The sequence below is a fragment of the Silene latifolia genome, chromosome 2 (assembly GCF_048544455.1).
Source record: "Silene latifolia isolate original U9 population chromosome 2, ASM4854445v1, whole genome shotgun sequence".
NCBI classification, from domain to species: Eukaryota; Viridiplantae; Streptophyta; class Magnoliopsida; order Caryophyllales; family Caryophyllaceae; genus Silene; species Silene latifolia.
Window position 1 is genome coordinate 58,742,884 of NC_133527.1, and position 23,175 is coordinate 58,766,058.

The 23,175-nt window shown below is 34.5% G+C and overlaps 1 protein-coding gene across 1 annotated transcript; it reads left to right on the forward strand.

Moving 5' to 3' along the window:
* Positions 1-21,095: 21,095 nt before the first annotated feature.
* LOC141640844 (uncharacterized) lies at positions 21,096-21,707 on the forward strand. Its single transcript, XM_074449523.1, has one exon. The coding sequence runs from the start codon at positions 21,096-21,098 to the stop codon at positions 21,705-21,707; it is 612 nt and encodes a 203-aa protein (XP_074305624.1).
* The last annotated feature ends 1,468 nt before the right edge of the window (positions 21,708-23,175 follow it).

Consider the following 23,175-nt stretch of genomic DNA (forward strand, 5'->3'; position numbering starts at 1 on the left):
TTTAGTTATTCTCTATTATCTCCTAAGATTTGAAGGAAAGAAATAACAAGATATGATTTGTTTACATATCTATTATTTCGGCCTCTAGGGTTTCGAGAAAACGGAGTGCCATGCTTCCTCTTTGGCTATAAATACTCTACTATTTACTACATTTGAAAATAAGACCTTTGAGCATAATTGTGATATTATTTTAAAAAGCAAAAGCCGTGTTTTACAAACAAAAACCGTTATGTTATTTTTGAAATGGTCGTGTGTCTTATATACTTGTGCATTCGTTCTTTCTTTATCGTTATAAGATAATAGTGCTTAATTGATTTCTTACTCGTTCATTAACGTGAACTTTTAGAAGAATCATTAGTGCTTTCTTATTAGCGTAAGTTAGTCACTCGAGTATTTAGCGATACTCACTTGAGTTACAACTAGGGTTAGTTGTATGAGTTGGGATAGTAAATTTGTAATCCGTAGAAAGGTACTAAATTTATTATTCGAGAATAGTGGATGTAGGTTTCGATTTGTGAAACTGAACCACTTCAAAAATCCTCGTGTATCTCTTTCACTTACGTTTTATTTACGCTTTGTTTTATGTTGTTAAATAGTTAATTAGTTAAAGTTTAATCAATAAACTTTATATAATTAATTATATACTTACAATTTAAAAAGTAGGCTAAAGTTTGTAATCCTCAATTCACCCCCCCCCCCCCCACCTCTTGAGTATTTCGGCTATTGATAGACTCTTCAATTGGTATCAGAGCCTCGTGCTCTTGATTGCCTAACCGCAAAGAGGCTGATCTGTTTATCTCATCGTTTTATATTCCGCTGCCTATCACGTGATAAATGGATTCCAAATACCTCAAGTGTCCCGTGTTTGATGGAAAGAAGTATGGTTTATGCAAGAACATGATGACTCACTATGTGAAGGGACATGATTGGGAGTGCTGGAGGATTATCCAAAATAGACCGCATAAAATTTTGGTTGCATCCGCTGAAGGCACTACCTATGAGAAAAAGGAAGAGGATTACATCGAGGTTGACTACAAGAAGGCCGAGAAGAATTCTAAAGCAATAAGCCTATTGCAAAACGGCATGACTACTGCAGAATTCGATCGCTTCTCTTCGTGTTCAACGGCCAAGGAAATATGGGACGGCCTTGAACTAGCTTACAAAGGTACTTCCATTGTTAGGAAACACCGCATAGATCTGTTAATACAGAAATATGAGCTATTCAGTATGGAGCCAAATGAGTCCTTGGATAGTATGTTCGCACGTTTTTCAAGCATCATAAATGAATTGAAAAACCTAGGAAGAAAATTCAACACCGAGGACATTGCAAGAATGGTTCGTAGGAGCCTGACTAAAAAGTGGCGTGCCAAGGTCACAACAAATAGAGGAATTAAGAGATCTTGAGAGCCTATCCTATCAAGATTTCATTGGTGCCCTCATGGCCCATGAAATCACTCTAAATGCTGATGAAGCAGAACCGAGTAGAGGTAAAAATATGGCTTTGAAAAGCGAAGATGTTAGCTCCGACATAGAAGATGAGACCGTACTATTTGCACGTTGTTTTAAAAATAGAATCTTTCGAAACAAGCAAGCAAAATCTTCTGCTAACAACAACAAGTCCTTTAATAAGAAAGCAACAGAGTCAAAATCGTCATTTGCTAACAGAGGTTGCTTCAAGTGTGGAGAATCTGATCACATGATCAAGGATTGTCCCACATGGAAAAAAATTAAAGACAAGGCAAAACGTGAGAAGACAAAGAAGGAGTTCAAACAAGTAATGATGGCTTCGTGTTCGGGAGATCTTGACTCAGAAGATGATGAAGGATCTGAAGAAGATGAAGTAGAAAATCTTTGTCTCAGCATTGTTAGTCTTGACCTAATTTCTGATAGCGACGATGATAGCACGGATTCTCACTCAAATTACTGCTTTCTAGAAGAATCAGATGAAGATGACGATGATGAGGTTAGTTATCTTCAACTTAAAAAGCGTGTTAAGAAACTATCTAAAAATGCCCTAATTGAATTTTTTAAGTAATCCCTCGACAAATGTCATGAAAAGGATATGGAACTAAAGGATCTATAAGAACAAATTCTTGATATTCCTGAGGAGAATCATATTCTAAAGGCAAAAGCTAAGAAGTTGAAATCTAAAGTTACAGCTGATAAAGCTACAACATTAGATATTGCTATTGCCGAGAAGAAGGAAATTGAGTCTAATGTTATAGCTAATGAAGCTATAACCTCAGACCTAAAGCTTAATATTAAGCACCTTCAAGCCAAAGTTATAGCTAATGAAGCTATAACTTTAGAACTTAGAAAAGCCAAAGTTCTTTTAGAGACTAAAGTCACATCTAATGAAGCAGTGATTTTAGACCAAAAGAAAGAAATAGATTCTCTCACAAAGCAATTGAAGAAATCTAAAACTGACATGATCAATGTTAAGAAACAACATTCGGATGTTGTATTTATTCTTAACAAAAAAAGTTCTAAGACTTTCATGACAATTTCAAGAAGGATAAAGACGTAGATCACATGAAATGTATTGCGGAGATTAAAACCCTAAAGGACTTACTCCTACACGCAAGGAAAGTCCATGACAAGTGGGAAGGTAGCACAAAAGTCCAAAACATCCTAACCGAACAACCTGACAATAATATGAAGATGGGGTTAGGACATGAGTGCTACAGCCGTAGAGATCACTCTAAATGCAAATCAACACCTTCTGATCACGATTTCAGAAAAAGAATATATGCTGATCTTCCTGAATATCTGATTTGCAATTATTGCGGTCATACGGGTCACATCCAGGACAATTATATCAAACGAGCACATGATATACGGAAAAATACCGAATTTGTTAAAACGGTTGACACAACAGTCGAGGATGATGAATCCCCTATAGATGAACCTAATGAAGAGAGGAATAATAACTTTCGTTGGTTCTACGATATGGCTTTTGATTACACCAAAAAACCTAGCACTTCACAAACTCCTTGTCAATTTAAACAGAGTAAACCTAGACACAAAGAGACTAGATATATGAGACCCAGGAAGACCCCTAGACCTAGAGCTCCTCCTAAAAAAAACTACCCAACATTTATAAATATGATTATTAGAAAAGTTTGGGTACGAAAGGATTTAGTATATAGAGTTTCTAACCGTAAAGGACCCAACTTAGCTTGGGTACCTAAAAACTGTATCTAATCCTTTTGCAGGTAATGGTGAAAGAAAATAACCAATGGTATCTTTATAGTGGATGCTCAAGACACATGACTGGAGATGAGAATTTGTTTCTTTTACTCAAACCTTTCAATGGAGGAAAGGTGACTATGGGGGACAACAAGAAGGGTAAAGTGATTGGTGTGGGCAAAGTTGGAATTTCTATATCACACGCAATAAGTGATGTTTATCTAGTGGATGGTCTCAAGCATAATCTACTTAGCATATCTCAAGTATACGATAAAGGTAATAAGGTTGTATTTCATAGATGTTTGTCGCATTATAATTGAAGGTAAAAGTAGTATTATTCTTGAAGGCCATATAAAAAGAAATGTGTATATGGTTGATTTAAATGGTGTACCTACTGACTCGTTTTTGTGTATGAAAGTTACACTTGATGATCCTTGTTTGTGGCACAAGCGTTTTGGTCACATTAGCTCACCTATTTTGAATAAACTCAAGAGATGGGACTTGTTTGAAGGACTACCTAAAATCAGGTTCGATCAAGAGAAGATGTGTGACACCTGTGCTCGTTGCAAACATGTGAGAACATCGTTCAAATCTAAAAGAGTTGTAAGCACGAATCAAGCCTTGGAGTTGATACACATGGACTTGTGTGGTCCCATGAAGGTAAGAAGTAGAGGAGGATCCAGGTACGTCTTTGTTCTCGTAGATGACTACTCAAGGTATGTATGGCCTATTTTTCTTCACTCAAAAGATGAGACCTTTGATGAGTTTGTTTGTCTTATGAAACTAGTTCAAAATAAATATAAGACAAACCTTGTTTCTATTCGTACGGATAATGGCACCGAATTTGATAATCAAGCCTTTATAGAATATTGTAGAGTTAATGGTGTAGGACATAACTTTTCTGCACCACGAAGTACTCCTCAACAAAAATGGTTTGGTTGAACATATGAATAGAACACTAGAAGATATGGCTCGTACAATGCTTCTGTATAGTGGTCTACCTCGTAATTTTTGGGCTAAAGCCATTAGTACTTCATGTTATATTCATAATCGTGCTATGATAAGACCTATTCTAAAGAAAACTCCTTATGAACTTCTAAGAGGTCGTAAACCTAATATCTCTCATCTTCGTTGTTTTGGGAGTAAGTGTTTTGTTCATAACAATGGTAAAAATAGGTTAAGTAAGTTCGATCCTAGAAGTGATGAGGCTATTTTTATAAGTTATTCGGATCATAGCAAGGCTTATAAAGTCTTAAATAAAAGAACAATTTGTATTGAAGAAAGTATTCACGTTATTTTTGATGAAGATAATGTGTTTGATAAGCCCTTACAGGATCAGGAAGAAGACATGGATGAACCTGATTTTCGTCTTTCCAGAAAAGATCCTCCAGAATTGGAAACCGAGGACAATGAGATTGAAGGAATAAATGATGAGCTTGATCATTCTTCAAAAGACAAAAAGAAGAAAACTAAAGTTATAGTTGATGATACTATAACATTGTCTCAAGATAAGGATTCTCAATCCAATGTTATAGATGATGTTAATATAACATTGAATCTAAATCAAGGTGATGAGTCCGAAGTTATACCTGACTCTACTACAACACCAGGATTGGATTCAGGGGGAACGTCCTTAAATTCTGAGCCAAATAAAGTTGGATTAAGTTCAAATAATGAAGAACCAAGTAACTCAACAAAATGGAAATATAAGAGTTCACACCCCAAGGAAAGTATACTTGGTAATATTAAGAAGGGAGTTCAAATGCGACGATCCTTGAACAATTTCTGCTCCTTCTATTCGTTTCTAACAACAATTGAACCAACGAATATTAAGGAAGCGCTCGTAGAATCAGATTGGATTATTGCCATGCAAGAAGAGCTGCAACAATTCGAACGGAACAAAGTTTGGCACTTAGTTCCTAGACCCAAGGATCGATCTGTAATTGGAACCAGATGGGTGTTTAGAAATAAACTAGATTATGCTGGGGTCATAGTTCGAAATAAGGCAAAATTGGTGGTACAAGGTTATAATCAACAAGAAGGAATAGATTATAACGAAACCTTTGCACCCGTTGCTTGCCTTGAAGCTATTAGACTCTTGATAGCTTTCGCAGCTCATAAAGGAATGAAACTCTTCCAAATGGATGTCAAGACCGCGTTTCTAAATGGGTATCTACAAGAAGAAGTCCTCGTAGAACAACCTCCTGGATTTAAGGATAACATATTTGAAGACCATGTCTTTAAATTAGACAAGGCCCTATATGGATTAAAGCAAGCACCAAGGGCTTGGTATGACAGATTATCGAAATTTCTACTTGACAGTGGATTTAAGAGAGGATCTGTGGATAAAACCCTATTCCTAAAATCCGAGGGTTCTGACCTTCTGGTTGTTCAAATCTACGTCGACGATATTGTTTTTGGATCAACCAACCACAATCTGAGCAAGTATTTTTCAGACTTGATGACTTCCGAATTTGAGACGAGTATGATGGGAGAATTGAAATTCTTCCTAGGTCTACAAATTCAACAAACTGAGGAAGGCATCAAGATTCATCAACAAAAATATATTAAGGAGTTAATTAAAAAGTTCGGTATGGAAAATTCCCATGCTATGTCTACTCCAATGGTCGCAGATTAGAAATTGACTTTAGATGAAGACTGTAAGTCTATTGATGAAACAACTTACCGAGGAATGATTGGGTCATTACCATATTTAACTGTAAGTAGACCAGATATCATGTTTAGTGTATGCGTTTGTGCGAGATATCAATCATCTCCCAAAGAATCGCATATGACGGCCGTAAAAAGAATCTTACGGTATCTTATTGGGACGTCCAAACTTTATCTATGGTATCCTATGGAATGCCATTTCGATCTTGTCGGATATTTAGATGTCGATTACGCCGGATGCTCCTTAGACAGGAAAAGTACGTCAGGTGTGGCCACATTCGTTGGACCTTTCATTATCACATGGGGTTCAAAGAAGCAGAATTCAGTTGCCCTTTCAACAGCAAAAGCCGAATATATTGCAGCAGGACTGGTATGTACTCAATTATTGTGGCTTAAGCAACAATTATGTGATTATGGTGTTGATGTAGGTTGCATTCCTATTTATGCGATAGTACGTGTACTATTATTAATTCCAAAAACCCCGCGCAGCACTCGCGTAGTAAGCACATTGAAATTAGACACCATTTTATACATGACCAGGTTGAAAAAGAAAATATAAAACTCAAATTTTGTAGTACTGAGAAACAATGGGCAGACATTTTGACAAAACCTTTAGCTAGAGGACGTTTTGAGACTATACGGTTGGAAATTAGTTTAATTGGTGGAATCTAAGCTTCTATAAATGTTTAATCTCTCAATGATTGATTAGTATGAGATACGATTGTATGACTGTGTCCGTATATTTTGTTGCATGAGTATTTACGTTTTATAGAAATTTGTTTATTGTATATATTCTGTCTGTATTTAAGTCTTTATAGTGCATACAAATTTATTCTCTTACCAAAATTGATACACCATATTTCTTATTTACCAAATTCTATCAAAAATCGTTTCCAAAATCTTTTCTATGCCAAATCTCATCTTATGCGACATACTTTCCATATCCTTCCAACCTTTGTATTCCATATCTGAACAAATTCTTTTATATATTACTTACCTAATTTGTGTAAACAACTAAACCTAAACCTAGATTCCCATCTATACCTATATCTACCGCCCCCCTAAACCGTGTAAATTGGTCAAACACCCACAAGTTGCATTCACTTTTTACTTTACCAAATTTATACACAATCTCCATCATCATCATCACTCCTTCTCTCCACCATGTCACCTCCACATGCAACCACTCGGTCTTCAACCCGAAACCAACACCAACCACAACCATGCAATTAACCACAACCATCAACTTAATTCCTCTACCTTCACTCTAACAACTCAACATCCATCACCAATATCCTCCTTGTTTCACGGCCGGGATGAGTCGTTTTCCAAGGGAAAAAGGCGCAGGTTAAATAAGAGGAAGAATAAGGTTGTCACAGAAGAAGTTGAGGAAGATAATAAACCCGAGGTTGTTATTCGGGACGGAATTTCGAGGACTCTGTTTCGGGAGCCTTCTAAGGGCGCAACCAAAGCCGGTTTAAACCGGTTCGCATGACAAAGGGCGAAAGCATCTTGATTTCTCGGGTTTTACAGTACTCCATTCATAGTGGAAGGTATTATCCTAAATCTTGGTTGTCTCAAATTCCGTCTTTAAAATTCTTTGTGGATTTTCTTGATTTTCAAGGGTGGAGTGATGTTAGTTGGTTTTTGGGCCCTACTTACCAGATTAAGGTTGTCCAGTTTTTTGAATAGGTAAAAATTAAAGGGGGTGTGTTGCATGCAGTCGTGAATGGTGTAGACATCAATGTCACCATTACCGACTTTTGCTCTGCTTTTAAGGTTCCTCATGATGGAACCGAGATAAATCTGAGTCAAGAATGGTCCAATGACGGTGATGATCAACAATTGGTTATTAAGAGGTACTTTGACGAGGTTGCTTCCGAGAATAGCAACATCTTGGTTCGTCCTCTCTCGGCCAAACTCAAGTTCTTTTTGAACTTTTTATAGAACACAAATGTTCCGAGAAGGGGAGGACGGGACAAGGCGTCGAGCTATGAAGCTATACTCTTATATTTGTGGTTAGAGGGTCGTAAAGTTAACTTGGCCAGTCTCGTGTTTAATTGGATTGTTCAAACTAGCATTACCGTCACCAAGGAGAAGCATTGTACTACTCTTGATCTCCCATACGGTATGTGGATTTCGAGATTGTTAGAAATTAAATGGGTTGTGAGTCGGGAAAGCTACGGTGTGAATGCTAAGGACGGTATCTGTGACCGTGTGATAAAGTTAATGGGTCTCGGTTTTGAAGGACCCGAGTTGGTCTTTGCTAAGGGTGTTGATAAGAGTGTCAATGAAGTGGGGATGGTGGCTATCGAAGCCAAATTGGATGTTTTTATGGGGTCTATTACGGCCAAATTAGAGGAGCAAACCACGGCCTTGGCTACGGCTATGTATCGGGTTGGGCAGTCACGGTCTTCGGTTGACGGTTTGGATGATGCTTGGGTTTATGCTTGGATGGAGGGCGTCGACAAAAGGTTTGGTTACTATCCGTGAGGAAGTTTTTCAACATGGTGATCGTCTTTCCTTTTTACTAGTCAAGGGGGTGCTTTGGTGAAAGACGAAAAGGCTATGAAAGCAGATCAAGCAATCACTTTGGAGGCAACAAAGGCATTGTCTTTGAAGCTCATTAACTTCGAAACAAGCCTCAATGCCCAAGCTATTCTTGTGCGAAGTTCTTTTGATCGTCTTGATGCTTTGGAATTCCGTACTCGTCCCGACTATGTTAATCCTTACAAAACCCATCATACTTAGCTTGTCTTGCCCCTCCCCTGTTTTCGGCTTTCCTCTAATTGCCTTGTTTTCTTTTATTTTCGTGTGGTGTTTTTGCCTTCCTAAACTAATTCCTATTCGGCCCATTTTGGCATACTACTTGTGGTTATGGCCCGGTAGTTCTAAACATGTTATTTCATTCGGCCCATTAGGCTCAAACATGTTCTTTTGGTTTGTATGCTACTTTAATTTCGTAACTACTTATGGCTATTTACGGTTTATCTATGTTTCTTAATCGTTCTTATCTCTTGTCTCGTCGTATATTAATCTAGCCATTTTATGTTTGTTCTTATCTTTTCGATGATGTCAAGAGGGGGAAAGAACGACCATGGTAAGCATTTGCCTAAGCTTGCTCCTTGTCAAGACCAATTGTCTCTTAAAGTCCTTAAAGTTTCGGTCTTGTATATGATCGTTTGATCTTGCGTTAATCTTTATCTATAAAGATAACGATATTATATTGAGGGGGAACTATATACTTAGTCACAATTTTAGGAGACTTGCCATCATCAAAAAGTGGGAATTTGTTGAACCATATAGAGTATATGTTTGTGTTTGTATGATGTCAAGAGTGCTTGCTATTTTATATACTCGTTGCGTGTAATTGTTTGTTTAGTCTTTTAGATTGGACTTACTAATCGCAAGCATTAAGGAATTGTGATGGAAGTATGACGCGTTTATATCATGATCAAGCCCTCAATTAAGGATCAAGGTTTTTACGACTGTTAAAGAATTATTCAAGTATTCATGAGAAGATGAAGCTCATTTAAAGATTGATCAAGCTTGAATGACGAAGTAGCCTACGCTCGAAGATCTTCCAAGAAGATTAGAATAGCGTAGGTGATTATCTCGAAATGGTAACTTAAGAATGCACTTCTTAGATTGGTAAAGTTATAGCTTAACAGCTATAACATTGCTTATATAAGAGCTCAATGTTGTAGCTCTTCTACTATAACATTGAGATATCAAGTTTACATAATACACGACTAAAATGTTTTTGAAAAATGTTTTGGTCTCTTTTAAAGGTATTAGCAAAAGTATTTATTTAACAAGGAAGCCATATTTATATTAAGCGTAGTTTTATTTTAAGCTTATAATTAGTAATTATGTTGAATCAACTTATGAGTTGAGTCATATTACTAATTAGGGTTTCTAATTTTACATACTCTTAAACCCTAAATCTAACCTAATATCAAGCTAGGGTTTTCACGAAAATGAAGGCCTATGAGCCGTGTTGTTCTCGTGTGAACTTAGCAATATAAGTTGATCATTGTTAAGATTTTACTCTCTAGAATTATCTTAACATATCTTTTATATTTAGCATGATATGGTTATATATGATAAGGATAATTTGTTATGGAAAATCTTATCATATCTTAAAATTTAAAGAAAAGATAATGGGAGAATAATTGATAAAATGATCTTTTAGTTATTCTCTATTATCTTCTAAGATTTTAAGTAAAGAAATAACAAGATATGATTTGTTTATATATCTATTATTTCGGCCTCTAGGATTTCGAGGAAACGGAGTGCCATGCTTCCTCTTTTGCTATAAATACTCTACTCTTTGCTACATTTGAAAATAAGACCTCTGAGCATCATTTTGTTATTATTTTAAAAAGCAAAAACCGTGTTTTACAAGCAAAAACCGTTTTGTTATTTTTGAAAAGGTCGTGTGTCTTATATACTTGGGCATTCGTTCTTTCGTTATCGTTATAAGATAATAGTGCTTAGATGATTTCTTACTCGTTCATTAACGTGAAATTTTAGGAGAATCATTACTGCTTTCTTATTAGCGTAAGTTAGTCACTCGAGTATTTAGCGATACTCACATGAGTTACAACTAGTGTTAGTTGTATGAGTTGGGTTAGTAAATTTGTAATCCGTAGAAAGGTACTAAATTTATTAATCGAGAATAGTGGACGTAGGTTTCGATTTGTGAAACTGAACCACTTCAAAAATCCTCGTGTCTCTCTTTCTTTTACGTTTTATTTACGCTTTGTTTTATTTCGTTAAATAGTTAATTCATTAAAGTTTAATCAATAAACTTTAAATAATTAATTCTACACTTACAATTTAAAAAGTAGGCTAAAGTTTTTAATCCTCAATTCACCCCTCCCCCCCCTCGAGTATTTCGGCTATTGATAGACTCTTCACGCAGGTTTGAAGCGGAATTTATTAAACAGGACAGTGCTGAGGACTGTCTGATAGTCGAAGTTTATATGAATAGCAGAAACTATCAAATTGAACAGTTGGACGAGCTGCTTGTTTTAAAGTTCTGGGTTAAATTAACGGCTGAGGAGATTTTTATGTGATTTTTTAATATTGTAAACAAAACAAGAAAACAAGGATATTTGCTATTGTAAACAAATATCCTTGTTTTCTTGTTTTGTTTACAATATTAAAAAATCACATAAAAATCTCCTCAGCCATTAATTTAACCCAAAACTTTAAAACAGGCAGTTCGTCCAATTGTTCAATTTGATAGTTTCTGCTATTCATATAAACTTCGACTATCAGACAGTCCTCAGCACTGTCCTGTTTAATAAATTCCGCTGCAAACTTGCGATTCTATTTCTGTTGAGATGAATTCACATAATTTGACCGTTTATTAGCTTGTATTGGACCGTGTGCCAGTAGCTCCTTTTGGGCCGTGTGGAATCAGACTTGGAATGCATTAAATGTGCTCACTGACGGTTAGTTAATAGCCTATTAATCTTGGAAATTAAGAGGCTTTAAGTGTAATTAGTAGGGGGTTTAATGTCTAATAAGTGTGGCATTTTTTTTAGACATTTTAGATGGTTTTTCATTTATAATAGGCTTGTGATTAGGCTATATAAGGCCTGGTTGTTTCTTTTTATGGTAGTGAATGATTTTAAGAAAAGAAACCAAGTTTTTAGTAATTTTACTGTGTGCAAATTGCTGATCCGGATTGATGCGCTCGATCAAACCTTAGTTCTTGTTTGACGCATTTTTAAACATTAATTCGATCAACTAGCAATAGTTCTTGGGAAATTGATCACCATTGAACGATCTATAGGTCTAGATCGGCCAAATATCCCTTTTGTTTTCTTGTTTTGTTATAATATCAAAAACACATAAAAATTACCTGTTTCAAATTCATAATCAGACAGTTCCAGGAACCGTACAAATCATACAAATTCGTAAATCGGACAGTTTTAGAATCTTTTCAGTTTTGTTAGATTCCGCTGCACTCTTGCGAGTTTTATTCCTCCGATTAGAATTCGTATCAGAGTACATGTCGTCCTATCATCATCGGGTGTTTGTTGAGGGACTATAAATTCCAATATCGACAAATACGAGTATTTACAATTTCCACATGGCATACTTCATCTTAAATCCAATGCTACATAGTGTAAGCAAGTTTATCACCCTACTACGTTCACTACTTCATGTTACTACCACGAATTTTATCAAATGCGCGTAACTACTTACACATGTACCACGTCATATTCATTCAATTCCTTCCATTCCAAAGTCAATACCATTGTTAATTCACTATATCATATATCCACGGCAACCTCTATAACATCCAAACTTACCATTGTTGGCGTTTATATACATTCTTACATCAGCATAAATTATACTTAATATAATATAAACAACCAATATCATCCATCAAAAATAACCTCATTCATATCAATACACATGAGTTGCAAATTATAGGTAAATCTTATACTTCATAAATAACTTATCAAATCTGTTTCAAACATAAGCGCTACTCTCGCCACGATTATCATCATGCTCAAGCAAGTTACACAACAGAAACCATTCAACATGTTTCTAGGTATGCCGTTCTAATCATGGAATTTATAAATCACATTATGCCTATAACGCCTAAAAGTATCGTGTTCACCAATATTACGCGTATACGTGCTTGAAACTGAACGTAAAGTATCCATAAAGCATGTACTGCACTCACTGATAAGGTTAAACATGTACTCATATACCAAATAACGTATAGCATATAAGCCAATTGCTTACAACACCTTAATACATTTTAGCACAATTGTCATTTGCATCATAATTACTATAGATACCCAGTATTTGTTGAATCCTCAACAAACACCCGATGATTATCGGACTACAACATGCTTAGGAATCGCTACGTTTGATCGACAATTTGTATAAATTACGCGTCGGAAAACTCAAAACGATTTCGAAAACAAAACATTTTCAAAACATTTTAAAAGTACCTGGAGTGTTTTATGCATAACAACGGGGTCGCAATGACACTAACTAGAGTCAAAACCGACATCTGACCAAAAACTGACTCGAAATTCAAATCTCGACTCCAACAACGGGTCAAACCGAGTCAAATACAAAAAAAAAACATCACAAACATTCCATGCTAAGTATACACGGTATACTTGATGGTCAAGTACAACAATCATGACATCCAAAACCTAGGATAGAACAAACCACCAATCCAAATGCGTGATAGTGACAAGACAGCTTGAAGACCCGCGGACATGCTCGCGCCTCTTCGAGTAGCTAGGTGGCCACGTCGCTCAAAATTCACACAACCACACAATCCTCTATAAATACCCCTCAAATGCCACTGTTTGAAGGCACGCGAGCTGAAAGGATTCAATAACCCTCTAATTAAACTCTTTAATTATTGACCTAAATTACTTATTAAAATAGATGTTAATCTAGTGCATGCATAATATAATATAAATAGAAAAGTAAGAACGAAGTTCCTTACATTTGAAGAAAACGGTTTTAGGGCACAAGTGAGGACTCCTTTCCACACTTGTTCTTGAGCTACAAATTAATGGATGATCCTCCAAAATCCAAATAGTAGAGATTCTCCTCTTTATGGCACCAAGACTACCCCTTAATTCTAATTAATATATTAACTAGATATATCATTAGAAACCTTAAAATTTTATCTTAATATTATTTTATTACTACTTTTAGTAATCTTAAAATGAATATAAGATTATGAACAATATATTTTCTAAAACTTGTTTTAGAGAGATGAGAGAAAATGAGAGAAGTGAATAATGTAAGGATGAATTTTTTAAGAATAAGAACAATTCTTATTCTTATTGTGGGGTGGAAAAATCGGTGGAGGGGAGTGGCAAAGGGAGCCAATGCATGCCTCTTTTCTTTTTAGAGTTGTTCTTCTCAAAATGAGCTAGGGTATAGATTAGGTTAGATGGTAATCATTATGTTTTTCACAATTAAAAACAATTAACCATTTTTAATCCCAAACACCTCTAAAAACCGGTGCCATTAGATAATATGGACTCCATTTTATTTTTGTCAATTGTCATATAATGTGTGACATGTAACATGTAACATGTTGTTAATGATATTAATGCATATTTAACAATTAAATATCATTACATATATTAATTCAATTATATTTAACAATTGACTAGTAATTCATAATCACAAGTATATAAAATGGATCATGTTAATATAATCTATAACACATTGTAATTATATTAACTAATCATTCTTAATTTAATTGTTTCATAAACAAAATTTTAGTAATATAACATTTTAATTACTAAAATGAATCTTATTTAATCGAATTATAATAAGATACCTATTCTTGCTCACATATGTAAATTGTTCAATTTTAAGGAATTAATTAATCTGTATCAATATACAATTAATTAATTTTTCTATTAAGGGAATCGTCCTTTAGGTGTGACCTTAAGGGATCAACTGATCACCACCGTCAAACGACAATAATGTCAAACTCTAGTCAGCCAATCATTACCGATTAATGTTGATCAGTTGACGTATAAAAATGAATCATTACTTTATGTATTCTCATCATGAGTTTTAATAATGTGATCGCACTATTGTTAAAGACACATACTCTAACAATCTCCCACTTGTCCGAGACAAGTGTGCGTCACCAATTCTCTTGTCCTATTACAATCTCCCACTCAATGCAAGGTGTCTTGCAGGTCGTTCTTGCAAGTGATCATATCAAGAGTGGTTTCCTCGATCTGGAGAGTAACTGTCTGACCGGAATTATCTACCGTAGATACCTTCCGAGCGTGGCCACGCATTTTCAATTCACTACTCCTCGAGTGGCCCTGAGATTTTTAAATAAACCTGACAAGGGGGTGGACAATTCCCATCGCAATATTCCCTTAATAGATAAATTATTTACGAAAGTCGTAGAGCATAACTTAAAGTGACTCAGAAACTGTGCCAACATGGGCGAATAATCTTTAGTCAAAGAATTGACTCAAAAGAATACTATAGTAGCTCTCGCCATGACCAGGCTATATAAATTACCAGAACTCTATTAGCGGTCACTGCCCGACAAAGTGTCCCTAACAGTCTGCCTATGTGATCGACTAGTCATCTCTTATGACTTTATGGCAATTGAACTTGCCATTAATCGACTCACACTCCACTCACTTAGAGACGTCACCTCATATGAGTAACTAGGGGCAATTACTATGTTAATCCAGTTCACTTTAATAGGGTTCAATATTGTCTTAACAACCTAATTGGATATAACAAAGCAATAGATGAGTTTAAGAAACTCAAACGATAAATGTCATTCACATATGAATAGTCAATACCATATTACTACTTCATATCTTATAATCTAAAGTGTACATATTACACTTGTCAAAGTGCAATAAAAGCTTGGTTAGTGGATATACCAGGTATCCATTCAGTCTAACTTTATGAATTGCTTTTCCTTCTATTCAATGTCATTTCTAATGTCATGAACTCTTCTAAGTACATGTCTAGACTTCTTCTTAGACTTGGGCTCTTTAACTTGAAAGATGCTCCTACTGTCATCATATGACTTGTGATAAAATACTTGGTGGAAGGATCTACCTATAGTCCCTTTATGAACCACTTTATCACAATAGACTCAGACTCCATTTTTAGAACTTGCAATGGTTGATTCTAAAACATTTTTCTAGTCACTTACTCCTGAGTCAATCAAATTAGCCTAGGATTTCGATAAATCCTTATAGATTTGGAAGCTAGAGTTTGTGTAACCCTTCAACACATAACTTCGTATGTCATCCAAACACAAGAGCAGATCCTCAGTTCTTCTCAGAAATTATAATGGATGTTCTTGAAGGCTTTGAAATGACCTTCGTATGAAATAACTTGTCATTGACTCATTATGCTCCAAGCATATGATTCATCACGTCATGTGCATATATTGGCATACATGATCGTTCTAATGGCGGAAACATTAGCAATCAATTTCATGTGATCAAAAACTCATTGGGTTTAGTGAATGACTATGACTCTATCATAGTAATTCCACTTTCATCAAAATGAATAACCTCCTCAACAAATATTGATATTAAACTGATAAAGAATATTATCAATGTAAGATACTTATCTAAGTGCTAATTTAAAATTCCCTTTGTCATAATAGATTTGGAATTTTAGAATGCATCATGTCTTCTATCATCGAGAATTGAGAACCAAAACACTCCTTCACAGATGGTAGTGTCAGCATGTCATTCTCAATGAGTAATGTGATAATAACATGAAAGACAATTTCTCCCACTGAACTTCATGTCTAAACATGACAATTTGGACTCCCACTTAAATCCATGTATACTTATGGCTTCTCGACAACTCGAGTAAAACCATTTTCTCATCACATAATTGTAATGATCATTGCAATTTTAAGTGTTAATTAAAACATCGTGCTTATCTCATACACACACACTCTTTTCTAAATATCTATTTTGAAATTGGTCTTAACTTGTAACTTGATTATACACACTATAAGGTGTAGCAATGATGATATGGATCTTAGCATAGTTACCTTTTAACTTAGCTTTGTAGACAATCTAATGTCTATCTATGCAACTCTTATGCACATATTTCACTTTGGTTCATTAGGCTCTTATGTAAAATTGAATTGAAATTACTTGATACAACCACTTCATAATCTTTATTAAAGAACACTTTCTTTTGGTCTCCTCACTAGTCTTGAGTTTAACCTTAGAAGCTTTCTTTTGGTCTCCTCAATAGTCTTGAGTTTGACCTAATAAGCTTTCTTTTGGTCTCCTCACTAGTCTTGAGTTTGACCTAATAAGCTTTCTTTTGGTCTCCTCACTAGTCTTGAGTTTGATACTAATTTTCTCCCAATCCATCTTTTCAAAAATACATCCATTTTTCTCTAAAGATAGCTCTATAAGCAACAAACAATTTGATACTTAAACTTGTGAAAGAAGAAAATATTGCACATTATAACCTTAATAGATGACCCTCTTGTAATGACATTGTAATCTAGTAGTAAGATAGACTAGCCTTTATAAGATAAAGGATTGGATTCATATCCATGTCTTATACAATTTTAGGGTCTTAAGCCCTCCCATAGCTCGTATGGAGTCTTATAAGTGGTTACAAGTCATTAGTTATAAATGGTGTTTTTAATTGGTTTATAAAAGTCCCTACCTTGAGTTCAAATAACTCTATTTGACTTTACAATCGTTCTTTCTTATCTCAAATAAGATGTGATATTTAGTCATAAAAGCATAAGAGGGAATCAAATTCATGGCTTATGAACTCATTACAATGATCCAATCGTTGTAATTTTTTTATGATCAATTTTAAGCCAAATCAATTTATGTTGTTGATGTAAAAAGTGTATAATGACAAGTTTTTAGAACAAAGAAAATTCCATAAACCGAATGACTTGGGTTAATAGCCAAATCATTAAAATTCATACAACCATTGTTTGCAAAATGGAAATAAAACAAACTTCCATGTCCAACACGGAAAGAAAAAGGAGTTCTAAAACAATAAGTTAAAATACAATAATACTATGAAGACAATACAAAATAAAAGCCAAGCTTCCATAGGTCTTCTACTATGGGCGGCTACCTTAGCATCCCTTATTGAAGATCTTTCTCAAGCTTGCTTCTCCTCGCCTTTGTCTTTGCTCACATGCCCTATATTACATTAAAGGGGTGAAAATTACAACTTGTATCTAAATGCCAAAGTTGGGATTTATATCAATAACACAATAGATTAGAGAATTTATTACCTACTGGAGTCACACGTCCAACTTTAACATCTCCTAGATACTTTGGGCAATGACATTTCCAATGGCCCGTACCACAACAATAGTGGCACTTATCCTCGGAAGAAGCACCCTTTTTGGGCTTGGATGAGCTATTCCCAATAGCTTTCCCTTTGCCCTTGTTGGGAGTGGGTTTCTTACCCTTGCTAGCGCTTTTCTTGAATTTCCTTTTGCTCTTATTATTAATATTGAACACATCCTTGGTCACACTCACATTGAGACCCATATCTCTCTCGGCTTGCACAAGCAAGTTGTGCAATTCGTGGAGAGAGGTTTTCATGTTTGGCATATTGTAGTTTACCCTAAACTGAACATATGCTTTGATGCGGTTCAAGGAATGGAGAACTCGATCAATAATGAGTTTCTCGGGAATTTCAACCCCTTACAATTTGAGCGTTTCAACATGCTCAATTAACTTGAGCATATAAGGGCTAACTTTTTTACCCTCTTTGATGTTGAGCTCAAAGAATGCGGAGGCCGCCTCATATTGGATGATTCTAGGAGCTTGTGAAAACATGGTCACAAGCTTAATGTAGATCTCATAGGCGGTGCCTATCTTTATAGCACTCCTTTGGAGATCGGCTTCCATAGAGAAGTTCAAGACATTCTTAATCGCGGCTGATTCCTTTAGATAAGCCTTATAGGCCTCCCTAACCACGGCGGATGACCTAGTAGTAGGTGTAGCGAGAGCGGCTTCGGTAAGGTAACGAAGCTTGTCGTCACCTTCCGCGGCCAAGCGAAGTCATCCTAATCGGCAAAATTAGTACCATTATTTTTAAGTTTACATCGATCCATAAATGATCAGAGCCAAGAAGCATTGGTGAGTGGTGGAGCGGTTCCACTAGTTGAAGCGGATGAAATCGGAGTTGCCATTGCAAATTAATCAAATTGACTATAAAAAGGTAATGAAAGATATAATTAACATTTATCATTTTACTTGTAAACATTTTTAACAAGGTTTAAAATTATGCATTTATATAATGACCTCGCACCTAAATTATACAAATGATTCCGAGATCCATCTTTACGCAAACATGGGAACGGGAAACCGATACATCCCATACTTGCATAAATTTGGTGAATTAAATCTTTAATTGATTCTACTATAGAATTCTTAGTCGATGTATTTCATAAATTCCATCTCTAGCCCCGGATCATAAGACAAGTCTTGATAAACCGTTGAGTCCAACCAAATTTCGCGTGTAATAACGTTTTATTGCCCCACTTACCCAATGATAAATGAAAGCACCCTGGGAACCGAATATACCCCAAATGTCAAAGAGATTCATGAGTCCTACTATTTGGTAAGGCTAATCTCAATTTTAAATATGTGTGAGGTCTTGTCGATTTATTATCTATCATCTTTAAGTGAACTAAGTTGATGAATACTCGATAATTATAATTGACAATAGTCGATAAGATGATAAAATATGCATGTGAAGTTATGGCGATTTGGCAATGCATGCAAACATATAAAACAAGTAAATAAAGAAAAATAAATTTCCTAGTATGGCCTTTCCTAAAATAGAAAATCTTATATTCTATTACAAATTCGAAAACTACCTCCTTTGGTCCCTTGAATCTTCATGTGACACGCTTCCCAAGGATAGACACCGTCTCGATCGGAACTCCTTTCCTAATGGCGCCGTCTTTTGGAAACTCCGGAATTACAAATAATTAAATAATAAAATGTTCATTGTACTGCCTATTATACATTTGTAAAATAAAATCTAATAAAAATAAAAGTGATACGAGATCACATTAAATTACAACCGAATCAATATTCCCTTACATTACGGGTAATATCGATTAAAACTAAGGTCATACTAAGATAAAATTACATAATTTAAAATTATATAAATAAAATATGACATTCATCAATAAAATATGCAGCATTATAATATGTATCTAACATGCCAAGCTATGTGCCAAATCGCCCTATTTAAACTTATATCGTAAATATAATCCGGTTTTATGGTTATTCGCGATTTTTAACTTATTAAAATCGGAAAATAATACTAAAATCTAATTTTAGTCTAAGTTAATTATCCTAACCTTTTAGGACTCAAAATTAGTCATTACTCAATTTTTGATAATAATTCAACTTGATTTAACATTTATGCTCATAATAGACCTTAAAATCATAACCTTTTATGAAATAAATCCAAATTAAATTACAATAATTTCAAAATTTGAATTTTAAATTTTTTAACATTCAGGAATATTTCCATGACACTCATAATGTCAAAAATAAATGTTAAAATATTCGAATTTATTTCGAGAAAAAATATAGTTGCAATTTATGGGTTTTATCAAATAAAACATCTAAAGCATATGAAAATTAATTTAATCAATGTTACAAATTTAGATCTGATATGTGGGATAATAATTCAACCTAAATTAATTTTTTTATGCCATGTAATTTGTTTTTGCTATTTTTGCTAAAATAGTCACTATTTATGTCATTTTTACACTAAAAAATTCATAAATCATGAAAAATGAATCAAGTTCATCTAAAATTTTACACACAATGATTAAAATGTGCATGTGACAACATATTAAAATTTCATGGCCTATTTCGAAGTTTAACTAATTTTAACCATTTTACCTCCATTTATTCCCTTTTTATCTCATAAAAATTATAAATCATGCAAAATAATCAAATTTACACGAAATTTTACATACACTAAGTAAAATATGCATGTGAGGTCCTATAAAAAATTCAAGGTCAGAAACTAAGTCTAGCTATTTTTAGCATTTTAAATACCATTTTATTCATTAAATTGTAATAAAATCACTAAAAATCACTAAAATGAGCCAAAAATTACCATAAATCATTAAAATGACCTAAATATTTTTTATGACCGGAATATAAAACATCCAAAAAATTTCGTGACTTTGTAATAAAAATTACGAAATCTCTTGTTTTATATGTTATACATTTAACTCGTAAAACCAATAAACTGATTATGCATGCAACAACCTAAGCTCATGATACCACTTGAAAGAATTCAATAACCCTCTAATTAAACTCTTTAATTATTGATCTGAATTACTCATTAAAATAGATTTTAATCTAGTGCATGCTAACTTAATATAAATAGAAAAGTAAGAACGAAGTTCCTTCTATCTCTGGGATGGCTCAGCTTACTATCACAGAGTCCCCTCTGTTGGCTGGTATAAGGTCACACTCCCAAAGGAAGAAAGTGGACTAGGTATTAAAAGGACTGCAGTATAGAATATTGCCTCTGTGGCCAAACTGGCTGACTGGTTGTACAACAAAGCTGATAGGCTATAGATTAGATGGGTCAGTCAGGTTCATATCAAGGGTGGGAGTTGGCATGACTATAAACCACCTACTTATATAGCATGGTCTTGGAAAAATGTCTGCAAGGTCAAGGATATGGTTATGAATGCATATGTTGAGGATCAATGGACACGTGATAGAAATGGCTTTACTATTAGACGATGTTATGAATGGCTAAGACATAGAGCTACTTCTCAAAGTTGGGCACCTGCTTTATGGAATTCATGGAATGTCCCTAAACACTCCCTTATTACATGGATTTCTATGAACAATGGTCTTAATATTCGAGCTAAGTTATACTCTTATGGCTACTGTCAAGAACAGATGTGCTGCATATGTGAGAATTCAGTTGAGACTCAGGAGCACCTGTTTTTCCAGTGTGATTATAGCAAGAGAGTTTTGCAGGAAATCAAGCAATGGAGTGGATTTCATGTTTATGTTACTATGGCAGAAATAGGGGTCACTGGAAAAAATGTGAAGGGCTTGAAGCAGCGAGTACACTGTCTGATTTGGAGTTCCTGTCACTACCATATTTGGTTTGAAAGGAACAATGCAAGGCTAAATGCAGTCCTTTTTTCCCCCACTAAGTTGGATGATAGAATCATTGTTGAAACTAAAGCGAGGATACGAAGCAAGATAGGCAGCAGCATAAGTAATCAGGAAAGATCTTGGTTGAGGAAATGGATTTATATGGTACCAAAGATGTAATGTTTTTCATGTTTTTGTGCCTTGGTTCAACTCTTTTGTAAATCTTTTTTATTCTTTAATATATTTATTAAATTTCACCAAAAAAAAGAACAAAGTTCCTTACATTTGAAGAAAACGGTTTTAGGGCACAAGCAAGGACTCCTTCCCACACTAGTTCTTGAGCTACAAATTGATGGATGATCATGTTGGAATAGGTGTCCTCGACAATAATGGGATCACATGTTTAAATCTCATATTAAGAATGCTAAGGGAAAGTAATGTTTTATTGTCAACTGATCCACATTAATCGATAATGATTGGCTGGCTAGAGTTTGACATTACTGTCGTATGACGGTGGTGATTAGTTGATCCCTTAAGGTCATACCTCTAGGGAAACATTCTTAATTGATTAATTAATTAATTGTATGCTGATACAAGTTAATTAATTCCTTGAAATTGACAGATGATTTTGTGAGTAAAATTACGTATCTTATTGTAATTCGATTAAATAAAATTCGGTCTAAGTAATTTAAATTGTTTTATTACTTAGGTTTATTTATTATATATGAAACAATTAAATTAAGAATGAATGGTTTATTATAAATACAAGTTGTTGTAATTTATAATTCTATGACCCATTTTAAGTTATTGTAACTGTGAATTACTCGTTAATTTTTGTATGTTATTCATTTTGTTTATATAACGATTTTTAATAAGTTAAAAATGTATTATTAAAACAACATGTCTAGTAACATGTCCAATATGTCACACTACATAAATTGGACAATTGACAAACTTAAAATGGACCCTCTTAACCTTGAGTGTCCCATGTAAATGGGTGTGTAGGGATTAGATTGTGCTTTATTCATTTAATTAGTGGAAGACACAATCATGCCCTACTAATCATAGGCTTGCATGCCTATATCTTGAGAAGAACAAACTTGAAAAAGTATTGGGCACTCTTCCCTCTATCCACCTGGCCACCTCATCCAAAAAGAGGAGAAGTTTTTCTCTTCTTATTAATTATTCATTCTTATAAATTATATTGACAATTTTTCCATATTCTCTCTAGTAGTTGTTGGAAAACTTAAGAAGAAAACTCACAAAATCTCAAATATTATTATATCATTACTAGAAGTAATAACCAAATAATATTAAGTCATTTTTATAGGATTCTTATACTAATTCTAGTACAAAAATTAGTATAGGATTTAAGAGTGATTTCCTTGGTACAATCCTTAAGGAGTAGATGCCATCATTGGATCTAGGATTTTTTTGGGCACTTGGATTTTTCTTAAAGAATACTAACTTGGTAGGAGACCAATTAGTATAAACCATTTCGGCCCTCAATGTAAGATTAATCGATTTCTTCTTACTTTGTATCATTTGTTATGCATGCATAAGTTCTAGATTAGTTTATGACTAAACTAAAATATATAGTTATTAGAAGTGTCTAATAAGAGGTTAATGAATCTTTTAACTGGTATCA

What these genes read in the sequence shown, in the direction of transcription:
- LOC141640844 (XM_074449523.1), top strand. Translation starts at nt 21,096, where the DNA reads ATGGTTATGAATGCATATGTTGAGGATCAATGGACACGTGATAGAAAT.